Below are 24,376 nucleotides of genomic sequence, written 5' to 3'. Positions count from 1 at the left end.
TTATCCTGCCATGTGATCCCCATGTGTTCTCATTGGTTGGTCTAGTCATGTGTTCTATATTTTCAATGGTTCATTGTTTGATTATTCACAGGTGTTCCTTGTTAGTAATTAGTCTCTTGCTGCGTCCCAATTCGCCTACTTATACTATGCCCTAAAATTGTGTACAGTTTTTTATGTAGAAAAAGTACATACTTTTTATTGTGTAGCAGAATAGTATGCGAGCTTTTGGACATACTACTTTGTCATAACTGCATCTTTAACATAGAGCTCTGTCGCTCATCCTGTCATGGTTTAAACTGCCTTGTCAAACATTTTGGTGTCACAATTAAAATCCTCCAAATTAAATTAAATTAAATTTCAAACTAGCCTAGAAATCTAGACGCACCCTAGCGGCAGCAAAATGTATTTTGCAGCCAGGGCAGTCTAGCAACTCTCCATTGACTTTCAAGCTGCAAAAACCTAAATTGGGTCAGGCCAATCACGTCGTGTATAGAGTAGGTGGGGCGGGCTTAACATATGACGACAGAGTGCGACGGTTACCTGCCACTTGAAAACAAAGAATGGCGGAGCTGCTGGAGAACAGTCTTTCGAATCGGCTTTGTCCACGACTCTGGAGGACTTGGAGTTAGGTTTTTCTTTGAGAAAAGAGCATAGAACGGCACTTAAGTCATTCTTAAAAAAAGGAAGATGTGTTCGTAGTTTTGCCGGCCAGATATGGCAAAAGTTGAATCTATCAACTAGCTCCGCTGTTGGGAAAACGCTCTGGTTGGTTGAAGCGCTGTCCTATTGCGTGCAGAATGAATTTGAAAGACAGCCGTTTATCCCACCCCTCGGATTGAGCCGTGTCTATGGTGAGTTGCCAGACCCAACATCTTGATGTAGGTCTGGCTTGCCAGGCTAATTTCAAACCGTTTCGGAGAGAAATATAGTAGTATGTTGATACGGCAGTCGTTAGTCTTTCATGTGGAGAACTCTCCGCATGTGTTTTCAATTTGCATAATAATGCATTTAAAAGTTAATGACCAAACGTATCTTTACAAAAGTTCACAATGCCGTTGCAGATGAAATATAACAACATAGAACTGCAGTTCGGATTCTAACCGGAAAAAGTATACCATCCGTGTATCTATGGAATACTCATTTCAACATAGGACTACGATTTGGGACACACTGATTCTAATTTCGAATACTATTTAGGACGGATACTATGCAAAATGGGACGCAGCACGTGTATATTTAGCCCTCATGTTTCCATTGTTCCTGTCTAGCTTTGTTCACTGTAACCTCTGTGGGTGAGTTTTGTTTCATGTTCAAGTTTAAGTTTAGTTCAAGCCAAGTCAAGTCTGTTTATTTTGTATTTTGTTCATGTTCGGATAAATAAACTGCACATGGGTTCTACAGCGGACTTCCTCACATATAGGTTATCTCCAGAGTGTTCAGTTTAGAGGTATTAAAGACTATTTTGAATGAGAATCACAAAACAAAAACTCATTTAATTTGCTTTATGTAAAATACAATTTCTTCTTTATTTTTTTCTGTTTTGGGCCAAAGTTGAACAGGACTTGTTTTTGTATGATTCACCTTTACTGGGTCGATATCATATAACAAGCTTTAGCTTAACGACAATAAAGTTGAAACATTTAGCACACAGCTTGTGATAGAGATAACAATAGATTTTTTTTTATCTGTACATGTTGAGCCAATCAGGTTTGAAAGGACATTATGAATTTGACTGTGTGATGGTTTGAAAAAATTTTGAAAGCGTGATTTAAAAAAAAAAAATTCATACAGTGAGGTGAAAAGCTATGCATTATTCAGGCCCTCCTGGATCAACATTCTCTCTCCTGTGCTAGCTTTCCCAGTTCCTGATATGATGCCTGACTGACAGGTCAAATCCCATTTATCAGAGAAGTAAAGAGTGAGTCTATATTGAGAAAACTCAGAGGCAGTTTAAGTGTGACAACGGATAACAAGAAAACCACAGGATATTCACAGAAACAAAACTCACTTTCTCCCTAAAGCGACTTCCCAGTGGTTTGAAATGAAAAGTAATTGCAGATAATGCATTACACATGATCCCAGCAGAAACAGACTAAAATAAAAGAAATACATACAAGGGGGAAAACATGATTTCTATTAAATGTAATCTAAAGAGCTTATAATGAGATATACCTTTAATATACCGTATCAAAAATATATGAGAGAAATATTAAAGGCTCCTGAGGGTTTGGATTTTGAAAGTACTCTCCCAGAGGGCCTGTGAAAGCCTGTTGAGAGGAATGAATAATTTGTTGAATAAAAATGGCTGGACACACAACCTCAGTCACGCTGATAAGTTTGTGGGCTGTAATGGAGTTAGAATTGGAATTTCACCGGGGGCCACACACACACACACACACACACACACACACACACACACACACACACACACACACACACACACACACACACACACACACACACACAAACCATGAACTGTGGGGCCTGGAGAGCTAATCAAACCAATGAGTGATTTAGATCATCAATTACTACGATTCAGAGATCGATTTCTTCAGTAACCCTCAAGCTTTATGTGGGAAACCAAAAGATGGACTCAACAAATTGTGAGAATATGAACAAATACTAAAACAGAATCAGCTGATTGCATATTTCAGAATTTCAGACAAAAATATAGAGGAAATCAATATAAATAAATAAAATAATTTATTTAAAAAATAATAATAAGATTAAGGTTAAATAATAAGGTTAAAATTTATTAATAATTAAAATGTATTTATTTATATTGATTTTCATGGTATGTTTCGTTATTTCTGAAATACACTATGTATGTGTGTGTGTGTGTATATATATATGTATTTTTCATTTTATTATATATATTATTTATCATTTTTTCAATTAGTTTATTTGTGTAACACTGACTGGCCACTATATTAGACACATCTGTTTGTTAATGCAAATATCTAATCAACCAATCATATGGCAGCATTTCAGTGCATTTAGGCATGTAGACACGGTCAAGATGATCTGCTGAATTTCAAACTGAGCATCAGAATGGGGAAGAGAGGTGACTTAAAGGGTTAGTTCACCCAAAAATGAAAATTCTGTCAGTAATTACTCACCCTCAAGACTTTCGTTCATCTTCGGAACACAAATTAAGATATTTTTGATTAAATCTGAGAGCTGGCTCACTCCTCCATAGGCTTCTATGTTATTGAAACTTGCTGGCTCAGAAAGTTAGTAAAGACATCGTTAAAATAGACCAAGTGACTACAGTGGCTCAACCTTAAGTTTATCAAGCACCGAAAATACTTTTTGTGCGCAAAAAAAAAAAAAAAGACTTTATTCAACTATTCATTTTCTTCCGTGTGGGCCTCTGACATGAGTTTGCGAGAGCGCCACGACGCATGCGCGAGAACTGAGAAGTTCTCGAAAGTCAACATAAGGGTGAGTAATTACTGACAGAATTTTCATTTTTGGGTGAACTAACCCTTTAAGTGACTTTGAAGGTGGCATGGTTGTTGGTGCCAGACGGGCTTGGTCTGAGTATTTCTGAATCTACTGGGATTTTCATGCACAACCATATAAGGTTTACAGAGAATGCAGAGAAAATATCCAGCGAGCAGCAGTTCTGTGGGTAAAAAAATGCCTTGTCGATGCTAGAGGTCAGAGGAAAATGGCCAGACTGGTTCGAGCTGATAGAAAGTCAAAAGTTACAACCAAGGTCTGCAGAAGAGCATCTCTGAATGCACAACACGTCAAATCTTGAAGCTTGATGAGCTACAGCAGTAGAAGAGCACAGCGCGTGCCACTTCTGTCAGCTAAGAACAGGAAACTGAGCCTACAATTCACATGGGCTCACTAAAATTGGACAATAGAAGATTGGAAAAATTTTGCCTGGTCTGATGAGTCTCGATTTCTGCTGTGACATTCACATGGTAGGGTTAGAATTTGAAATAAACAACATGAAAGCATGGATCAATCCTGCCTTGTATCAACGGTTCAGGCTGCTGGTGGTGGTGTAATGGTGTGGAGGATATTTTCATACACACTTTGGGTCCCTTGATACCAATTGAGCTTGGTTTAAATGCCACAGCCAACCTGAGTATTGTTGCTGACCATGTCCATCCCTTTATGACCCCAGTGTACCCATCTTCTGATGGCTACAACACGTCATGTCACAAACCTCAAATCATCTCAAACTGGTTTCTTGAACATGACAAAGAGTTCACTATACTCAAATAGCCTCCACAGTCACCAGATCTCCATGCTATTGAGCACCTTTGGGATGTGCTGGAATGTGCAGCATCTGCAGCAACTGCGTGATGCTATCATGTCAATATAACCCAATGTTTTCAGCACCTTATTGAATCTATGCCACGCAGAATTAAGGCAGATCTGAAGGCAAAATAGGGTCCAACCCAGCACTAGCAAGGTGTACCTAATAAAGTGGCCGGTGAGTGTATATATTGTACATACATAAATACATGCATACATACAAAATATACATACAAACAACCAACAAACAAAAATAAAAAAATGCAGGCAATAATTATTTTATCCACTTGTGATATTGTGATGGGGATGGTATTGGTCCCAGGCTGTTTTTTCTGTTTGGTCTACCAGTCCATCCCTGTCTGTATGCATTGTGCAGACAGCACACTGAGTGCTTGGTGCCAATGGGCAAGGATTATAAAAACATATTTATGGGGTTGGAAGTAGGTCAGCATTCCCGGAAATGCTCACGGGGGACAGAGGCAGTCATGAGTTGAAAGAAATAGAGCTGGGAAGATGAGTTCAAACAAACACATTTCACACACACACACACACACACACACACACACACACACACACACACACACACACTTCATGTATTCACTGCTCTGTTTCCTGTAGGTCTTTCCTTCAAGCGCCTCTCTCGCAATCTTTCTCATTCACTTGTTTACTTTCCCCCTCCTTCTTGTTTCTCCCAGTTTTCTTTACTTTTTTTTTTTTTTTTTACCAAATAACTCTCTCAGCCTTGAAATAAGTGCAGATTACTGTGAATTATGTGAGGTGACACATTTACAGCTAGCCTATAATAAACTCTGTGAATTACAGTGTTTTCTTGTCTGCTTAGCCACATTCCCTCTTGCCTGGCTTCAGTGTATTCTTAGATTTTCAGTGGTTGCTTGAACACGCACACACCTGCTGGTATCAGTGAGGATAAAACTTCTTTGGAGTCATTTAACAGATTTATTAAATATAAAAACAAAATTCTTACACATAGATCATGTACTGTCTCTTTAAGTTTATTTTTCAATTTGTTCTTTATTTCATTTGACATTTTTTTTTCAAGCATAAATTTAACAGTTTAATTAAGTTAAACTAAAAAAAAACTATGCTAATTGTGATGACTTTTTATTTACATTTATGTGTTCTTTATTTTATGGATGTTTAAACATCTACAGGGGAAAAAAAAGACTACTAAAATACTAATTGACAATTATTTTTACAGTTTAGAAGAGGTGCATGTGTGTCTAAAAATGTTTATTCTTGTTTTTGTTTTTTAAACTCCAAAGCAACCATTTAGTACATGGACATTAACCTACATCATTTTAGTTTGTAAGCTATTTTAGTAAGCTAATGGAGATGAGAAAAAAATATTTTAAGATATTTTAACTTTGCTTCTCAAGTAAATTATTTATTTATTTAAAGGATGTTTAGATATTTTTATTTGAAAAACCAAGACAAATACTGATTATGAAAATGATTCCAGCGTGTATATTTGTCTATTCTTGTTCCAAAATCTAAATTAGTGACAGAAAGTGACCACTCAGTTTACTGAATTTCCCTACATTTCACTTCAGCTACTCTCAGAATAAGAGGCCAAATTGCTGTAAGTGCAGAGAATCACAGAGCGAGAGAGTGCGTATGAGAAATACTTCAAAGTGCTCATTTTAATCTAATCATTTCAAAAAAGAATAACATAAAAGAGCACAAAAGTGGAATTCTCACAGCAGACTTCAATAAAAAATCACTTGAGGTATAGAAATGAATAACGCACATGCATTGTTCGGTCATTTGGCATGAACCCAAATCAGTCAGTGCAGAAATGTTACCGTGTGACTGAAGACTGAGATCCAAAGCATCAAGGGAAGAGGGTGAAGAGACAGAGCAGCAGGCAAGATCTTAAAAGGAAGGTGTGGCTGTTCTAATAATGTGACTAAACAGTCGCAAATTCCCTTTAAATCCAGTCTGCTGGGTAACTATAGCAACGGTGACAGACGAATCCCATTAGATGTGAAGAGGACCTCCGGAAGACCCAAAACACACCTTAACTCTTCTTAGGCTTTTAGGGCTCTTGTGATGCAGTTTTTTTTTTTTACCAGTGTGGTGATATAAAAATATTTTGAAGACAGAAAGAGAGAGAGTGAGGTCAAAGATGACTTACGTTGACGATGGCCTCTTTAGTCTGAGCCATATCTGATATCACACCATCTGTGATGATGAGAAGCACGAAGTACTGTGAGCCATCTTGAACCGCTGCGCCATACCTGTGCACACACACAGACACACACACACACAGACACACACACACAAACAGTCACCTTTTCATATTAACAAAGATATTAGCAAAAATTCAAATCACCCAAATGAACCATTAGCCAAATATGAAACTTTCTTCATACTGGTTCAGTTGATTAACTGTGTTTTAACATCCCAGATGAATAATGAAAGAATGAGCATCCTCATTAAACACTTAGTATTCAGTGCTGGATCTCATGCATGTATATATTTGCTCAGGGACGTCCCTGTGCTATTGACATAGCTCTTCTGCCTTCATCAAAATCCCATAATGCTTTGTGATGCAAAACACTTTACAGAAGCTATGACAGAAGATCTGGCCTCTCGGAGTTCCGCACTCGGTCATGGCAAAAAGAGACCAACATTTGGGGGTTGTTAAATCATCTAGGCATGTTGAATTAGACCAGGGATGGTCCTGGAGTGTCGCTGTCCTGCAGATGTTTAGCTCCAACCCTGATTAAAAAAACCTCTCCTGCCTGTAGCGTTAGTAATCCTGAACAGAGATGGTCTTATTATTGGGAGATACGAGCGGGCCGCGGCTCTACCATTGGAGAAAGAGTAATGGCGGATACCGTGTGCCTTGATAACCAATCACATTACAGCCTTGATGTCATTGAATTTCGTTCAGAGTTGTACGACAGTCAATCACTGTATAATCAAATCACACCTGTCACGCAATTGTCTGCGACTTCTCTTATAAAACAGCATTTTTTCACGGTGTAAACTCTAAAAATAGATCAATCCAAAACTAATGTTTAAGAGCAAACATGATAATTTTTGAATTTTCATAAATTTTAAATTTATGATCCTCATAAAAGCGGTTTATTTAGCATAGTGAAGCCTCTCCTCCATTGAAATCCATAAAAAAAGGCCGCTTGTCTCCTTCCCTGCGTACAGTAGCATTGGCAGGCATTACGCTTCTTTCAGCTACGGTTGTAGGCTTGCCATCAAGTGGCTTTGTAGACATTGATTAGCTTGTTCAGATGTGTTTGATTGGAGATGGAGCTAAACTCTGCAGGACAGCAGCACTCCAGGACCGCCGCCCGTCCCTGATTTAGACAATAAGTACAATCAGCTACAGGATTCAGGAGTATAGAAGCCTGTGTTTGTCTCTGAGTACAAAACAAAAAGCCCAAATGTGACTTTTTTCTTTTAATTGCTACTTTTGTAATAGTTACTTTTTCCTCACAGTTGAAACTTTTTTCATAATTCTGGCTTTATATCTCACAATTGCGACTTTGGTTCTCATAATTGTGACTTTATATCTTACAATAGTGATTTTTTCCTCACAGCTGTGAATTTGTTTCTCAATTGCAACTTTGTATTTTTCAGTTGTGACTGTTTCTCATAACTGTAACATTATATCTCAAAACTGAGATTTTGTTTCTCAAAATTGTGATTATATATATATATCTGTTGTGACTTTCTCAGAGTTGCAACGATATCTCACAACTGCGACTTTTTTTCCCATAATTCTAACTTTATATCCCACAATTGTGACAATTTCTTACAGTTGCGATTTTATTTCTCACAATTTCGACTTTTTCACAATATGATTTTATGGTTAATAAGGTTCTCATTTTAATATTTATCTCACAATTGTTTTTCATTTTTTACACAGAGGTGAAAACTAGCTTTAATACATCAGCACCTTAAGTTTTAAGTTTTATGGGGCCCTGTTGTTCTGATATAAATGTCATAATTTCTGCCTGTGAGTTTTGGTTTGCCTGAAGCAAGGGGTCCTAGAACACCAGCTGAAGATTTGTTTTTCCAAAACTGTGAAGTCTGTCACAATAAACTACAATTAATACAACCATTTTCTATTCATTTGAATCTCGAAATCTGTTTCACTGCTGTTTCTTTCTATTGGTTTACACAGGATGAGTTTTCGACTGTTCCAGCACGCTCCTTTGAGCGTTGTTGCATTTTTCTCACCTCGCTACATGGTTGATAACAGGAGCGAAATTGGTGGGGCCGTAAAGCTGGACAGTCTTCAGACTCTGGTGGTAAGCCTCCAGGATGCCTTCCATCCCGTTGCAGTATGGGTTATCTACGTTACCATTCTTCAAAAAAAACATCAGAGATCAATCAACAACTACGCCTCTATTGTCAAGGTCAAATCAGCAGATTAGATTTATCATAACACTTACATTTCTCAAGATATCTGCAGTTATTCATCTACAATATAAAGTACTTGATGTTTATTAGTGCATCTAGACACAACTGCGAATCCATTGAAACCGCAAGGGTTTGCAAATTCAACCAAAAACTGGTTCTTTAACGTTCTTTATGCATCCTCGCAACCCATCTTACACATTCATATTCTTCAAATGCACCATCAAAACTTCCTCTAGTGTATCACCCTTAGGGATCTCAGTATCTGCTCAGTATTTTATGATTCATTAGATAATTATTCATGCTCTAAAGCAGCAAGAATGAAAATGAACAGTCATGATCCCAAGTTCCAGCTCAAGGAAAGAGGGATGGGAAGGAGGAGTAGCTGATGAAGGGAGAAAGAAAAAAGAGTGAGCGAAAAACTAATTAAGAGACTCAAAATGCTCGACGAGATGAGGGTTTGGCACACACACATCATGAATGCTTGGGTAACATTAATGAGCAGGAGTGTCAAGGGCGCCTTATTTACACATTATACATAGATTAAACCAAGCATTACTAATTACAATATCATCAACATATGTGCAAACAACTAAATAAATACCTCAAAACAACCATACACAACCTCACACATAAAATTTCACCCACAGGATAAAGCAACATTATTCAGAGTGTCTAAAAAAAAAAAAAACGGCACGTATTTAGGACTCGAGCAGAAATGACTCTGGATATGTGCCAGCTAGCTGTGAAATCCACATAATCTATCTTATCTAGGAACAGGTACCAGGGGAAATTCATGGGAAACCCGGCCATCAGGAGGAAGTTTGGCTCCAAAGCCCAATGCAGGGAACATCTTATCGCTGTCATAGTCTTGAATGATCTCGCCCACGGCCTTCAACGCCATGGCGTACGCGTTCATCTGATAGGGGTTCATGTAGTGCAGGGAGGTAGACTGTGAAGGGTTCCCTAGAGTTTAAAGAGAGATGGATCTTGAATTAAGGCCAAATCTGATTCAGATATGTTAGCCAACAGCATGGAGAACAAACTCAAAACAGGAAACAATCATCACGGAAAAAATTACCATTGGAGGCAGTGAAATCAATGGCCACTGTGAAATGGATCTGAGTGCTAGAATGAGAGAAAGAGAGACGGTAAGAATATCAAATGAAAGCATTTAAATTGACATTACAGGTGTGAGAACCTGAAGCTTAAGCTCAACAAAGGTGATGGATCCTGATTCACCCCAACCCGTGGCGGCACATAACATTTCCTGCTTCAAAACACACCAATGTTTCCACTCCTGCTGTTCGAGGGGTTGGTGCAATTACCATCTCCAGCCCTGCATTGTGCCGTCTCTCACCTGACAGGCAGACAGCCAACCTCCCGCTCACCAGCCAGACATTCCTCACAATCAACTCTGCCTGGTGGGCAGATCCAACATCTGTGTAATCACACTTCTTTTTGCTCATTTTTTTTTTTATTAGAGCAACAGTGAAACTGGTCTCAGAACAGCAGTCGACAAGCTTTCCACACACAAAACTGCCAAAAATCATGGATTCTCCCACAACTCTGTTTCTGTATTGAAATCTGTATTGTCCTCTAGCCAGTCTCTCTGCAGGACAAGCATCTGTAATCCAGGATTAAGCTGGAGTTCCCACTGATTTCAATACAGAAATGGAAAGCTTGCCGACTGCTATTTCGACCAGTTTCACTGTTGCTCTAATTAAAAAAAAAAAAATGGGTGAAAATTTGAATTGAAGTATATATTTATTTTAATTATTATTATTTAATTTTTCAGTTTCAGAGTTTTTGTTTATTCCAGGCTCAAGTTCAATTTTGGTTGGATATAGGGTAGTGCCGTAACAACATAAAAATGTCCCAGTCCTGCTTTCCCTTAACTTTCCTGTCAGTTTTCCACTATCATAAATCATACATGGCATGTAAGCCATTAAAATAAAATAAATACAAAAATATAAATAATGCATACATTTTGTCTTCATAAAACATTATTCTTTGTAAAGCTTCTTTAGTACAATATATATTGTAACAAATATATTGTGAGAAAGTGCTATACAAATAAAAATAAAAATCTATTATAGAACAAATTCTACGGTATTTTATATTTAGTTGTTTTTTGTTTATCTCTTGCATTAGATCATTTTATTCCCTATAAACTAACAGAGAGCACTGAAGCCCACAGAAAACAAATGGCAAATCTGAACACCTGCACAACGGAAACGATTATACGATAGCAAGCAAGTTTTTCTGCTGCTGATGGGATACAACACTTGCACAGATAACCTCTGAAGCACCGAAAAATATTATAATGACATCTAATATCTGCATCTCAAAGGCATTCCTCTTTCAGCATGAACTCTGCATGTGCCTGCTGTGCAAATGAGAAATGAGCTCTGGACGCAAATATATTGTTGGAAAACATGGAGTATGAGGTCAGCGAATATTTATGAAACGTTTCCAAACATACAAAGAAATCATTCTCTGATGCAAGCGGGTAGAAAGAAGAAACGAAATGGGGGAAAAAAAACATTTTAAATGAAGGCCCTGATCAGCAGGCGGCGACTACAGCTGTCATTCATATGCAATCCCTGCGGCGAGATGTTTTCTTCAGAGCTGATTTATCAGTGATGATGGGTCATCGGAGAGTAATTATGTATTTTAAACATGCACTGTACATCCACAAACATGACCACAAATAATGAGTGATTCTGGCCAAATCACATGCATATAGGTAACACAAGGGTATTGTGTTTATGCAAAGACCTTGGGTAAGCACCCAAAAAACTGCTTCCTTTTTATCAGCCCTTGCTTTTTTTTTTTTTTTTTTTACTCAGCACAATATAAACAGGATGGCAGGGGGGAGCAGCACAATGGTGATGTGATTAACAAGCTCTGTGTATGCTCCTTTATCTTCATTTCTTTTTTTTTTCTGTCCATCTCAAGTTTTTTTTGTGATTATCACTGATGTCTCCAGGCACAAAGTCTGGGCTGGTGCATTAATCTGCATTATATCGGGAACCTCAACAGCTCCTGTGCTGGAGACGAGAAAACTCGGAGAGCTTTTGAACCGGAGCTTTCATATGAGGAGCATTTATCTTAATGGTGGAATTCTGAATGCCATCTGAAAAAACAGCTGGAAAATAATGATATAGAATGATGGGATTGTGCCTGTCACATTAGCAACAGTGCAGATGGATATATATATACAAACACACACATACACATACAAGATATATAAACATATGAGCAACTTGATCCAAGAACACACAACTCTGCAATGCAGCAGTTTAGAAATTCCTCGCTGTATTGTTAAGTTACGAAGATCTTCTTGTGTCTTTAAGGCTATATTCCCCTCATGAGTTCTTTAATATATTTGACACAAACTCTGGACCAGGATGAAGTGAAATCTGATTTCAGTCGATGTTTTGTAAATCAATTATCTGGATTTAAATAGATAAGAAGAAAACAAACAACACTTGGTGGATTGAAGTGCATAACAAAACACAAGAGAAAAGGCTGTACAGTATATACAGTGTATATATACAGTATATACACCGTACAGTATATATCGTTTTCGTTTATGAATTGGGTTGTAATCCATCCGCACATTATTTTTTCAGTGGCCTTCAAAAAACGTGGTGGGGACATGTCCCACCTATCCCAACCACAAATTACACATATGGTAAATTTGGTTTCTTTACATGAATTTAGGATGTTAAAAAAAAACAGTCTTTGCTTGCTGTTCAAGAAATATATTTTTTACCAATAAATACTGAGCTTAAGGCAAGATATACTGTAACAGGCAAAACCATTGTTTTTTCAGGCACTGGTCAATTTTGAGATTTTGCTTCCATAACTTATACTGTATTTAGGTCTATAGATTTCAATAACAATACATATCTTTAAAGGTCGTTTTCAAGTTTTTTCTCCTGCACTGAGCCAGAAATCTCCACTTCAGTAGCACTTGTATATGCCAAACTTTCCCGTTTTATTCCTATATATATTCCGAAGGTTTTACAGAAGGACTTCATATATCATATATCATTCACCTGATGATATAACATTTTAATCCTAAAAACATAGTGAAAATGTTTAGGGTTTTTTATAGCCGATAACAGTATTTTATATGGAGTCATAAAAAGAGATTAAAAACCTTTGAATCTAATGTCAACAAAATGAAACAAGAATTTTGAACCTGGCTTTGTCCAATGTTCAGATATCTGTTTAGAAAAGGCATGCAAATTAGAGCAGATTATTAGGTAATGCATCATTTGCATATTTAAATATAACATTTCAGAAAACTTGTAATGCAAAACAACTGTATTAATGTACTGTGAGAAATCAACTGGGGAAAGTATGGTGACATCCTTTTAGTTGAAAGTTTTAACCTATTCACCTGTCTTGCCTTTATATAAATGAAAATAATTAGTCTAGAAAAAAAATCTTCCTGCAGTTCATTTTTTTTTCAAAAGCATGATTAAACATTTAATAGGTTCCTTGGAAAGGGTTTTGAATTTTACATTAACTCTGAGAGCTACCTTTCTGACCTGCACTAAATTAACACCTCACTCAAGACACGATTCTTTCACTCAGTCGCAGAAGTAAAAAGTGAATCCATCATACTCTCTGAAGCAGGATATGTTGATTTAACAGCCAGAAGAGTAACATATATAGTCCTCTCTATAAAGAGGAAAGTGAATGAAACATGTAGCAATGGGAAATCCATACAAAGGTCTGCTTTCAACGTCAATATTAAAGGTCAGAGTCTGATGGAGAAAAATAACAAAGGTGAAAACCTGACAGAAAGCAGTTTGAGTGTGGATAGAGTGATCTGACTCAGTGTGAACTGAACGTGGCATGTCAGAGCGATTACTCTAGTGTGAAAGGTCAGCCACGTCTTTTGGATAGTCGTAGATAACAGTCCACACACTTTCTGACCTCTCTCTTTTACATTTTTTCGGCTTTTGCTACATTTATTTTTGACCTTAGTGACAAAGAAAAATATTTTATATCCCCAAACTTATTTCCCCTAAAAAAAGACCTTAATGACTAATTTTGTCTTGTTTTCCATTAAAAATATCTAAACATCCTTAAGATACACAGCAGTTCAAAAGTTTGAGGTCAGTAATTAAAAAAAACACACATTAATGCTGGGTTTTTTTCAGCAAGGATGCATTCAATTATTCAAACAATTAATCAAACGTGACAGTAAAGACATTTATAATGTTGCAAAAGATTTCTATTTCATATAAATACTGTACTTTCTATTTATCAAAGGATCCCGAAAAAATGTATCATGGTTTCCACAAAAATATTGATAATAGTAAGAAATGTTTCTTGAGCACCAAATCATCATCTTAGAATGATTTCTTAAAGATCATGTAACACTAAAGACTGGAGTAATGGTGATTTGCCATTACAGGTGTAGTGTCTCTCAAGGTGATCGAGTCAGCTCTAGGCCTCAGCGAAGCTTTTAACTTTTGACTTCTTCATGTACTGTAAATCACAGCCCTGGCTCCAGTGAGTCTGTACCGAATTGCCCCTGTTATCACATTAGTTTCCTGGCAGATGCTAAACAGAAACACCTTTAAGTTCCTTGGTGACTTAAAAAAATAAATAAACGCCAACTCCACTCATCGGAATACACATACTGTAACTCACACACACACAAAGACGTGGGCATGTCCCCATGTTATATTAGCCTAATTATGATTATTTAGTTATGTTAGGGTAATTTTAAATGCTTATATTCATATGGGAGAATGTTTCACTCATTTAATGTCTTCACATTTGGTATTAATATGTCCCTCTCTTTATGCCTTGATTAATGATGTATAATTTGTTACGATAAAATGCATTATATCAATTTTTAAGGTTTAAGGAGACTTCAGAAAAGATGTGTGTGCATTGATTTGTCCTTATAAGAGACGTACACTAGAACATCTTCGCTCATTTGGTAATTTTTTCTTCTTCTTCGGATGAGACAACACTTTCCTGACTTTCCGGGAACTCACTTTCAAGTTAAACCTTTTTTTAAACATCCCACGAACTGCTCAATCTCTGGAGGAATCCAACTAAGCTTCAGCTCACGAACGCACAGAGAGAATCTCCGCACACACGCATCCATCCTTACTCAGCACAAAAACCAATGCAAGTATGCATTTTATCGATCTTTAGACGCATTTGATTCTTTGCTGGCTCTCAAAGGTTAACTGTTTGTGATATTTGCCATTCTTTGATCTTCTCTATCTTTCTTTCTTTACTTTTGGTTATTCTGTGTATATACATCCTTTGGTTAAGTTTGTTGTGTGTATTTGTATAGTTCATTTATTAAAACCATATAAATAAACATCACAATTGAAGCATCATGGCTCAATAAGTCTAGAACATGTACGCTAACCAATAAGTCTTTTGTCCTTCTCTCTTACGTAAGCTGATGTGAATTTCAAGCAAATTATTATTCTTAAAGCAAAAATTTGTTTTGAAGAATAATGTAGCCTACCACAGCACAAGATCGAAGATTAATTCAAAAGCTGAAAAACAGTAATTGTACTATCCACATTCTTTAGTGTCACATGATCCTTCAGAAATCATTCTAATATGCTGATTTGTTGCTCAAGAAACATTTCTTATTATTATCAATGTTGAAAACAGGTGTGTTGCTTAACATTTTTGTGGAAACCATGCATGATAAAAAAAAAAAAAAAAATCAATTCTTTGATGAATAGAAAGTTCAAATGAACAGCATTTATTTGAAATAGAAATATCTTATGACATTATAAAATGTCATATATAAATGTCAATTTTGATCAATTTAATGCATCCAGTTAATCATGTCTATCAGTATATCTACCACCCCTATTAAAATTAATTAAGTACTAATTTCTTTTAACCTCAATTTATTCAATTCATCACCACACCAAACAGACAGGATACATCGCTAGTTTTAAAAACCAACCAGATGGAGGTATCTTAATAAGCAGTATATTATTCAAACCTTGGATTCGGACATGCCCTGATGCCTTCCTACCTCCAGATACTGCCTGTCAATGCAGCTTTTTTCCAGTTTAGGACAAAGCCTTTAAATCAGAGATGACAGACAAAGAGGGGCAAGCAGGTCATACTTCCTAATGCCAGATATATCAATGGATCAGAGTATAAGGTCAGCGGTCCTGAGATGTTTTCCCCAAAACTGGCATCCAAGCAGAAGGCCAGCCTTTCATCAGAGCAAACTGAAAAGGACCTGGCAACCCCTGAATACTGATTACAGTAACTTCAACAATAGCCGTGTTTGTTGTTCTAGTTTAGTATTTAAGGGGTTATTCGGGTCTTGTTTACTGGAACTCTTTCCCAAAGCTGTTTGATGAGCTGTTTGACGCCATTACAATGATAACATCCAAGTGGCTTCAGCAAGACTGTGACCTTTACATCCGCTGAGAGTGTTTACAAAAATTACATGTTGTGACGCTGAGATTTCAGAAGCATTTTAGAACAGGCTAAATACAGTACATAAGTGTTGAATGTGTGTATTTTCGCCCATACCCTGCTTTGATGTAGTCCAGGAACGTGTGTTCGGCCTCCACCGAGAATGAAAGCATTGTCACCTGGGTAATTGAGCAACAAAGAACAGATGGTTTACAACAGCATATGCGCACAAACCACATCTGCAACGAAACAATCCATCATGGCATTATGCAAAGACTCTCTTCTCTGCTGTCAGTGCCACACAGTCTTTTTCATTAGTATTGTCATTAGAAAACCAGGATCTTTCCATGTTGGGAGGAAGACAGGTGATGGACTATTCATTTGAGTTTTGATTAAAATCTCTAAGCCAATTCATGGCAGTTAATGCGGAGAGTCTTTGTGGATCATCAATCACTGTTATCCACCCGGACCTCCGATATTACTTTCTCACTGCTCCCCTTATCAAAGTATGAAGCAGAAAGCACTATCCAGTCAAGGGACTTGGATCTCAGATTGTCAAGTAATTTATCTGAATAATAACCAAACATACAGAGTCCTTGTGGAATACAGCTGTGCAAATATATTTAGTGTTGTAAGAATGCAGTTAATTCAATGCAAAAAAATTAAAATGTTGCCTTGGCATCAAACTAAAAAAAAATAAGTTTAAAGGTGCTGTATGTAATTTTTTTGACTGTACTAAAGCATAAAAATATCATAATATGTTTGCAGATATTTAGGAAACATGTTAAGTTCACATACTCGTTTCTCTGAGAAACAATGCAACAGCCAGTTATTCTACTTTGAATTGTGCGTTCCGTGTCAGAATGTCTGTTTTTGTTTTGTTTTTGTTTTTCAGTTTACCCAATAGTATTTCCACACCCCCGGTTGCCAGTTGGCGGAAAACACAGCGTATTGCATATTCCAGACCTAAAAGAGCCTCGGTATCCATCTAAAAATCTCTATGAACGGGAGCATATTAAAATGCGGATAAATCAACTCAACAACTTACTCAGCTAAGTCTCCTCAGCTTTCATTGTTAATTGCGCTCTCTCCTGTTGAGTGTCTTCAAACTGGCAACCTGCGTGAGCATCGAGTCTGAGGAGGAGGGGGCGGGGAACAACTCTCTCTAATATTTTGAATTTGGACTGCAGTACCCATTTCAACCACTAGCTTCAATAGTCAATTTTACATTCTGCACCTTTAAGATGAAATACAAAAATGACTAAAACTAAAATTAAAATTAAAATAAATGAAAGCTAAATGGAAATATTAAAAAAAGAATAGAAAGTTTTAAAATATTACTTTTAGTCAAAATATAAATAAATTCTAGACTAGCAGCACGCCCATTTTCATAATGAACTGAAAATATATTCAAACTTCTCACTGTAACATAAAAGTTCTTTAACGTTGTGTTTTCCGCCAAAATAAAAGCATACATGTAGCATAAAATCAAATAACATACTTATGAAATATTTATATTTATTTATTTTACAGTGCATTTGTTTCACAATTTACGGCTATTACTGTCCTATGAATAATAATAATAATATACTATGTTAATATGTTAATAATATGTTTTCCTTTGTTCAATTTGCACACTGAACATGGGTTGGAACTCTTAATTTTGAACTCTCAAAGTTCAACAGATTAATGAATTTAACATGTACAAAATGATCTTCCAGTGGAGCATGTTCCTGGACCGAGGTTCACCCCCCACAGTCTAACTAAATCCTGTAGAAAAATACTAAAATAGCCCTGTTGCTAAAGACAGAATCGCTTTTTTTCAGAGAACATATCTTGAATTGAGTTTTGTTCTTGGTTTCCATCTGCAAAGGTGTTATATGTTGTTGTTTTTAAGCATAAACCTCACTAAAACAATGTGATAAGAAATATAACCTTAATTCAAGATATATTGAAAACAAATCGTATTATCTTATTACTGTATATCTAACATGTTAAAACATTTGTAGCCTACTAAAACACAAGATAAAAATAAAAAAAATAAAAAATTGTGCAGGATATTAAGAGAGCAAATTCACTACTCACTGTGCCAGAGTTGATGTATCTTCTCTTTTTGAGTTTCTTTTTAGAATTCACAACCTGAAATATAATATTTAGAGATGACACATCACTTACAGGAAGAGTGTGTGTGTGTGTGTGTGTGTGTGTGTGTGTGTGTGTGTGTGTGTGTGTGTGTGTGTGTGTGTGTGTGTGTGTGTGTGTGTGTGTGTGTGTGTGTGTGTGTGTATTTACTTTAAAAGACACAACTGTTCTAAATGTTCAGATGCTTTGACAAATACAGTTCAGGTCAGTTACATAGGCAACCTTGGCTAACAGTTTGGAAACCAGGACACAGATGATGTGATTTGTATGGATTGGGGTTTAGCTGAACCGACACTGCAGCTGCTAGTGTTGTATGTCCGACTCAATCCCCAGGAAACCCCAAATCCTTTCAGCACACCGCTGGGACTGTCACACTCCTGTAGAACATCTTACCACCCCCTCACTCCACCACTGGGCTAATGCTAGGGTGAATACATACATACACACACACACAGCACTTTTATACACACCCAACCCCCTCCTCCTTTCTCACAAACAAAAAAGATTGAGTTCTAAGATTAAAAAAAATTTTTCAAGATCACAAAGTATATGTGCATTTTTAGCTCAATTTCAGTTGTGCTCTCCAACAGGGATGGTCAAGGTTGTATGTGTCCACAGTGTTAAAATACTAGTTGAAAAGCCTACCTTAAACCAAACTTGCGCTTTGCAAATATACTTATGATATTAGTCTAATATTAATATTGATGATAATAATAATCATAATAAAATATGTTAATGAATACTCTAAATATCAAGGGGATGTTCCAACCAAGCGAAGTCTCCCCTATATTTTTCAACAAGATAAGCTCCCTCCCATACACACATTTTTATTTTTATTTTTGCTATCATCACTTCATGAATCTAGAATCCTTTATATGAACACAATGGATCCTCAGTGGATTAATGGATCAGTATCTGATTCACTAAACTCACCTCATACACGTTGAACTGACTCTGACCGCGAGAGAGCTCTCTGTAGCTGGTGGTGAACTCCCCGATAAAATCATGACTGAAGCACAAGGAACAACAAAGAGACTCTTACTGTCTGTGATGATGAAAATAGATGGATTTCAACTTATTTACAAAAGAGAGCGATCAGTATTTGTTACTGCCAGGCCTTTTAGATACTGCAGGAAGCTAGGAGGACATTTTTCCACTGTTTATGTTTAATTAAATAAAATGATGTGTCAGTGATGTTACCAAATGCACATATTAGATCATGAGATCATATTACGTAAATGTGTAGTGTAAATAAACAAATGTGTGTTTTTCTACCTGCCATCTCTGTCCCAGTCGTACACCTCCACTTTAATTGACCTGAAAGATTTAAAACAGAGCATTTAGAAACATGGTGTGGCGATATGTCAGAAACTGAAAAGAGAAGCAGCAGCTGAATTGATGGATGCTTTCTGATTATAAAAGGGCTTAGAGATCCTGTCTCACTGTCTTTTCATCTCAACGCTAAAACCAACCAATTACAGGCTATTATCCAGACAGTGCATTCGGAATGAAACAGCGGTCGGCAGGGAACGAACTCCCGGGTTGTGACACAGAGCAGCCCTGGAGCATCACTTCACCTGACAGGACGCAGGCGAGTTTCATTTAAACATTAATTACATCTGAAGTTTTGAATAATTAGAACCTCATTCTGTTCAAAGTAAGTTAACGCGATCAGTTACAGGGAGGCAGCAGAGATTTGTAGCCTTGTTAATAAAAATGGCTTTCAAGGGTAATAGCTCTAAACGTCATTTGGCGCCGAAGCATGTCACACACTTGTTATCACAAAATACAGGGATGTGCTTGTATTTACTGTTGCGATGAAAATGAATGAGCAAAAACAGACAACAGTCATTCTTTCCCTGTTTAATAATCAGCACACTGTATGTTTTGTTATCTTCTTGAAAGGATAGTTCAACCAAAAATGACCCTCACCCTCATGTCGTTCCAAAACCTGTATTTTTTTTGAAGAATATTTCAGCTGTTTGTGTCCTTACAATGACAGTCAATGGGGTCCAAAACAACTCATTGTATGGACCAAAAAACACTGAGATATTCTTCAAAATATTTTCAATATTTTGAAGAATGGCATCATAAATGTTGAGAATTTTTGGGTGACAAGCCCTTTAACTAGCTAAACTAGAAAGCCTCCCTAAGGTCAAAAATCCTCACCAGAAATACCATGCTGGTCAATGGAAATTCATTCCAGTCTATTCAGCCGACTTGGTTATTTTTTCACATGATTATGCTAAAAAAGGTGGATTTGTACTTGGTAAATCAGGAAATTTCCATAATCGTAGGACGTAAAACATGATTTTGTACGGTTGCTTGATTAGAATCATTTGCTGCTGTTTACTCTGCAAAGGTAGTAATGAAATCTCAGTGGCACAAATGCGTCATCTGAGTTTGGATGAGAGAATGGACCTAAACTCAGAGCACTGAGCATCTATTGACATGAAGTACATGGAGAAACTCTCCATCTGTTGGTAAAGAAGATTGGTACAGCTCTGGAGTTAGAGAACAGATGTAGGCGATTCATCTGAGATCATATGGCACACATCCTGTCTATCAGTACTCAGATTCCCTGCAGACAGGCAACCAGGAGATTCACAGACCTTCAACTAAACAGCAAAAGGTCTGGTTCAAATTGCAACTTATTCTATACAAGGGTCTGATTGACATGTAAAGTGACCAACCACAGTTTATTTTGTTTTCATGCCTAATCTGAAATATAATATAATTACTTTTCCCTACTCCAGTCTATTATTGTGGTATAATATATAAAATTATGTTGTATATAGTAACACTTTTTTTCTTTTAAAATAAATTAATACATATTCATTTATTCAGTAAGGATGCATTAATTGGATACATTAGATGGCAGTAAAGACTTTTACATTATTACAAAATCTTATATTTCAAATAAATGCTGTTCTTTTGAACTTACTATTCATAAAAAAAAATTGGAAAAAATGTATTACAGTTTCCACAAAAAACATTATGCAGCACGATTGTTTTCAAAACTGATAATAATAAGAAATGTTTCTTGAGCACCAAATCATACTATCAGAATGATTTCTGGAGGATCATGAAAATTGCTGAAAATTCAGCTTTGCCATCACAGGAATGAATTACATTTCAAAATATATTCAAATATATATTAATATTTTAAATTGTAATAATATTTCACACTTTCACTGTTATTTGCTGTATTTCACTGTAATAATAAATTAAATTGCTGAATTTTTTAACAGTAGTATACAGGTGCTGGTCATAAAATTAGAATATCATCAAAAAGTTGATTTATTTCAAGAATTCAACTTAACAGGTGAAACTAATATATTATATAGACTCATTACATGCAAAGTGAGATATTTCAAGCCTTTATTTGTTATAATTTTGATGATTATGGCTTACAGCTTGTGAAAACCACAAAATCAAAATCTCAGAAAATTAGAATATTACATGAAATCACACAGTAATTACACAGTAATCCCATGGTCATTGAACCAGGTTTTGGTTCTTTTGGCAGTGTGGGCCGGTGCAAATCCTGCTGGAAAATGAAGTCAGCATCTCCATAAAGCTTGTCTGCTGAAGGAAGCATGAAGTGCTCTGGAAATGTCCTGGTAGACGTCTGCGTTGAGTGGACAGCACAGTGGACCAACACCAGCCGATGACATGGCTCCCCAAACCAACACAGACTGTGGAAACTTCACACTGGACTTCAAGCATCTTGGATTGTGTGCCTCTCCATTCTTCCTCCAGACTCTGGGACCTTGGTTTCCAAATGAGATGCAAAATTTGCTCTCATCAGAAAAGAGGACTTTGGTCCACTGTGCTTTATTAAACCCACTTCATGCTTCCTTCATTTTCCAGCAGGATTTGCACCGGCCCACACTGCCAAAAGAACCAAAACCTGGTTCAATGACCATGGGATTACTGTGTAATTACTGTGTGATTTCATGTAATATTCTAATTTTCTGGGATTTTGATTTTGTGGGTTTCATAAGCTGTAAGCCATAATCATCAAAATTATAATAAATAAAGGCTTGAAATATCTCACTTTGCACGTAATGAGTCTATATAATATATTAGTTTCACCTGTTAAGTTGAATTCTTGAAATAAATCAACTTTTTGATGATATTCTAATTTTATGACCAGCACCTGTACAGTTGAATATATTTTAATATTAATCTTTTAAACATTTTAAATATAGCAAGTACTTTTTTCTTCTCAATTCAAACCAAACAAAAATAGAAAAATATTGGAAAATGTATAGCCTCCTAGACTAATTAGAATTTCTGCACACATTTGTCCACTAAAACCTCCAGTGCCAAACATAACTATTTTTTAGGACTTTCTACTGGGAAACAACTTCCACAACTTTCTATCAATCTCCCAGAGTGTCGGAAACATCCGGAAGCCCTGAGGTAATTTCCTCTGTAAAGTCTGAGACGTGTCCCTCAGGAGCTTGGCTGATTGACAGGGTTAAGTGCTGTTCCTGTCTCTCCCCAAGATCACAGACAGATGCAGATCAGTTATGACACCATGGGCAAATTATGGCTTCCCCTCATGTCAATCAAACCAAATTTTCTCTCATTTGTTTAAGACCCCTGAAGAAGACCCTGCCCTCTTTTCTAACCTGATTTAATACAAGCATTTGTTTCAAAGAAAAGAATAAGACATACATTCAAAAGATGCACACTGATGGTCAGCAAGACAGATAATGCTTTATGTTCTAAAAATAACTTGAGCTTTTGGTTCAAATTAGCAAAGCCTGAGCTGATCATCAGTACGACAGCACTCTTTTACAATAAAATGAATCAAATAATGTCATAATAGCATACTTTCTGCCACATTACTGCTTAAAAGTCATTATTATTTGCTATTCTGATTTGGAACCAATATATTAGGATCTGCATAACATCTCAAACTTATTATGGACCTTTTTCTGTTGAAAAAAATATACCAACTACAATATAAATACTCCTCTCAGCTCGCATCCTTACAGCAGGTAATAATTAGCATAGCACCGCAACAGCTGGAGCTTCCCTTTCCTTTTTGCTTTCTCTCGTTTGCTCTGTCTCTCTCACACACAGGGGATCAGAGGCCAGGTGGGGACTGGGTGGCAGGTGGTTCTGTTCCCTGTGTTCTGATTGGCTATGACAGCTCTCAGACGACACACAGCTGCCAATGCGTCTGCAGTCCTCACCCTTGCCATGAAAATGAACACACATGGGCTGCGTTCCAGTCCAATATTGTCATGCCCTTCACTCGCTAACTTCCCTCCGTCTCGTTCACACGGATGTGCGTCATTGCTTACGTTGGCATGAGTGCCCACTACTGGCGGAACCTTTGCAATAGGCTGAATTGGAACGTGCTAAGCCCTTGTTCACTTGGAATGCTTAGGGAAGTTCGCAAGTGCGTGTCTAAAAGTGGACTGGAACGCAGCCAAGTATAGCCTAAGAAAGGGGTGGGCAAGGTCTGTCCTGGAGTGCCGCTGTCCTCCAGAGTTTAGCTGCAACCCTGATAAGAGAAACTCACCTGTCTGTAGCATTAGTAATCCTGAAGACATTGCTTAGCTTGTTCAAGTGTGTTTGATTAGAGTTGGAGCTAAACTCTGCAGACAGCGGCACTCCAGACCGATGTTGCCCGTCCCTGGCCTAAGAAATATCACTGAACACAACAAACTGTTTGACACACTAGAAAGCATATAGGCCTATGTAGACCAACAAAGAAACATTGTAGTGCAAACACACACACAAATATATGCTACACAGAAAGTAGAAAGTAAAAATAATATGTCCTTGTAGAGCATAAATCACAACAGTGCAGCACCGTGAACAGGGCTGTCTGTGATCAAATAATGCTGATGCAATGAGTACCAGCAGTCGGGTCTCAATGTGCGACTGAATCAAAGAGTACAGGGACACGATCCCTCTCGACACGCACATACACAGGCTCTTATTCAGTAACAACAGCATTCTCACGCTAGATTTTCACAGGATTCACAACAGCATATGCACACAAATGTGCTCTTATCCTCATTCTTATGTTAAACCCTCATTTCTAAAATGAGTCAAAGTAACAGAGTGCGTACCCACAGAGTAATTT

At 37.0% G+C, this 24,376-nt stretch overlaps 1 protein-coding gene across 2 annotated transcripts in view; it reads right to left on the bottom strand.

Moving 5' to 3' along the window:
- Positions 1 to 24,376, bottom strand: part of cpne5a (copine Va) — a 75,812-nt gene that overhangs the window by 5,242 nt on the left and 46,194 nt on the right. For both annotated transcript variants that reach the window (XM_079897027.1, XM_079897028.1), the window contains 8 exons: positions 19,540 to 19,581; positions 19,198 to 19,273; positions 18,208 to 18,261; positions 16,240 to 16,301; positions 9,761 to 9,807; positions 9,464 to 9,645; positions 8,500 to 8,627; positions 6,431 to 6,533 (listed from right to left, as the gene is read on the bottom strand). In XM_079897027.1, coding sequence (XP_079753153.1) covers positions 6,431 to 6,533; positions 8,500 to 8,627; positions 9,464 to 9,645; positions 9,761 to 9,807; positions 16,240 to 16,301; positions 18,208 to 18,261; positions 19,198 to 19,273; positions 19,540 to 19,581 — 694 coding nt within the window. The remainder of the gene's footprint in view (positions 1 to 6,430; positions 6,534 to 8,499; positions 8,628 to 9,463; positions 9,646 to 9,760; positions 9,808 to 16,239; positions 16,302 to 18,207; positions 18,262 to 19,197; positions 19,274 to 19,539; positions 19,582 to 24,376) is intronic.

This window comes from Squalius cephalus (genome assembly GCF_949319135.1).
Source record: "Squalius cephalus genome assembly, chromosome: 16".
NCBI lineage: Eukaryota > Metazoa > Chordata > Actinopteri > Cypriniformes > Leuciscidae > Squalius > Squalius cephalus.
This window is presented reverse-complemented; position numbering and strand designations above follow the sequence as displayed.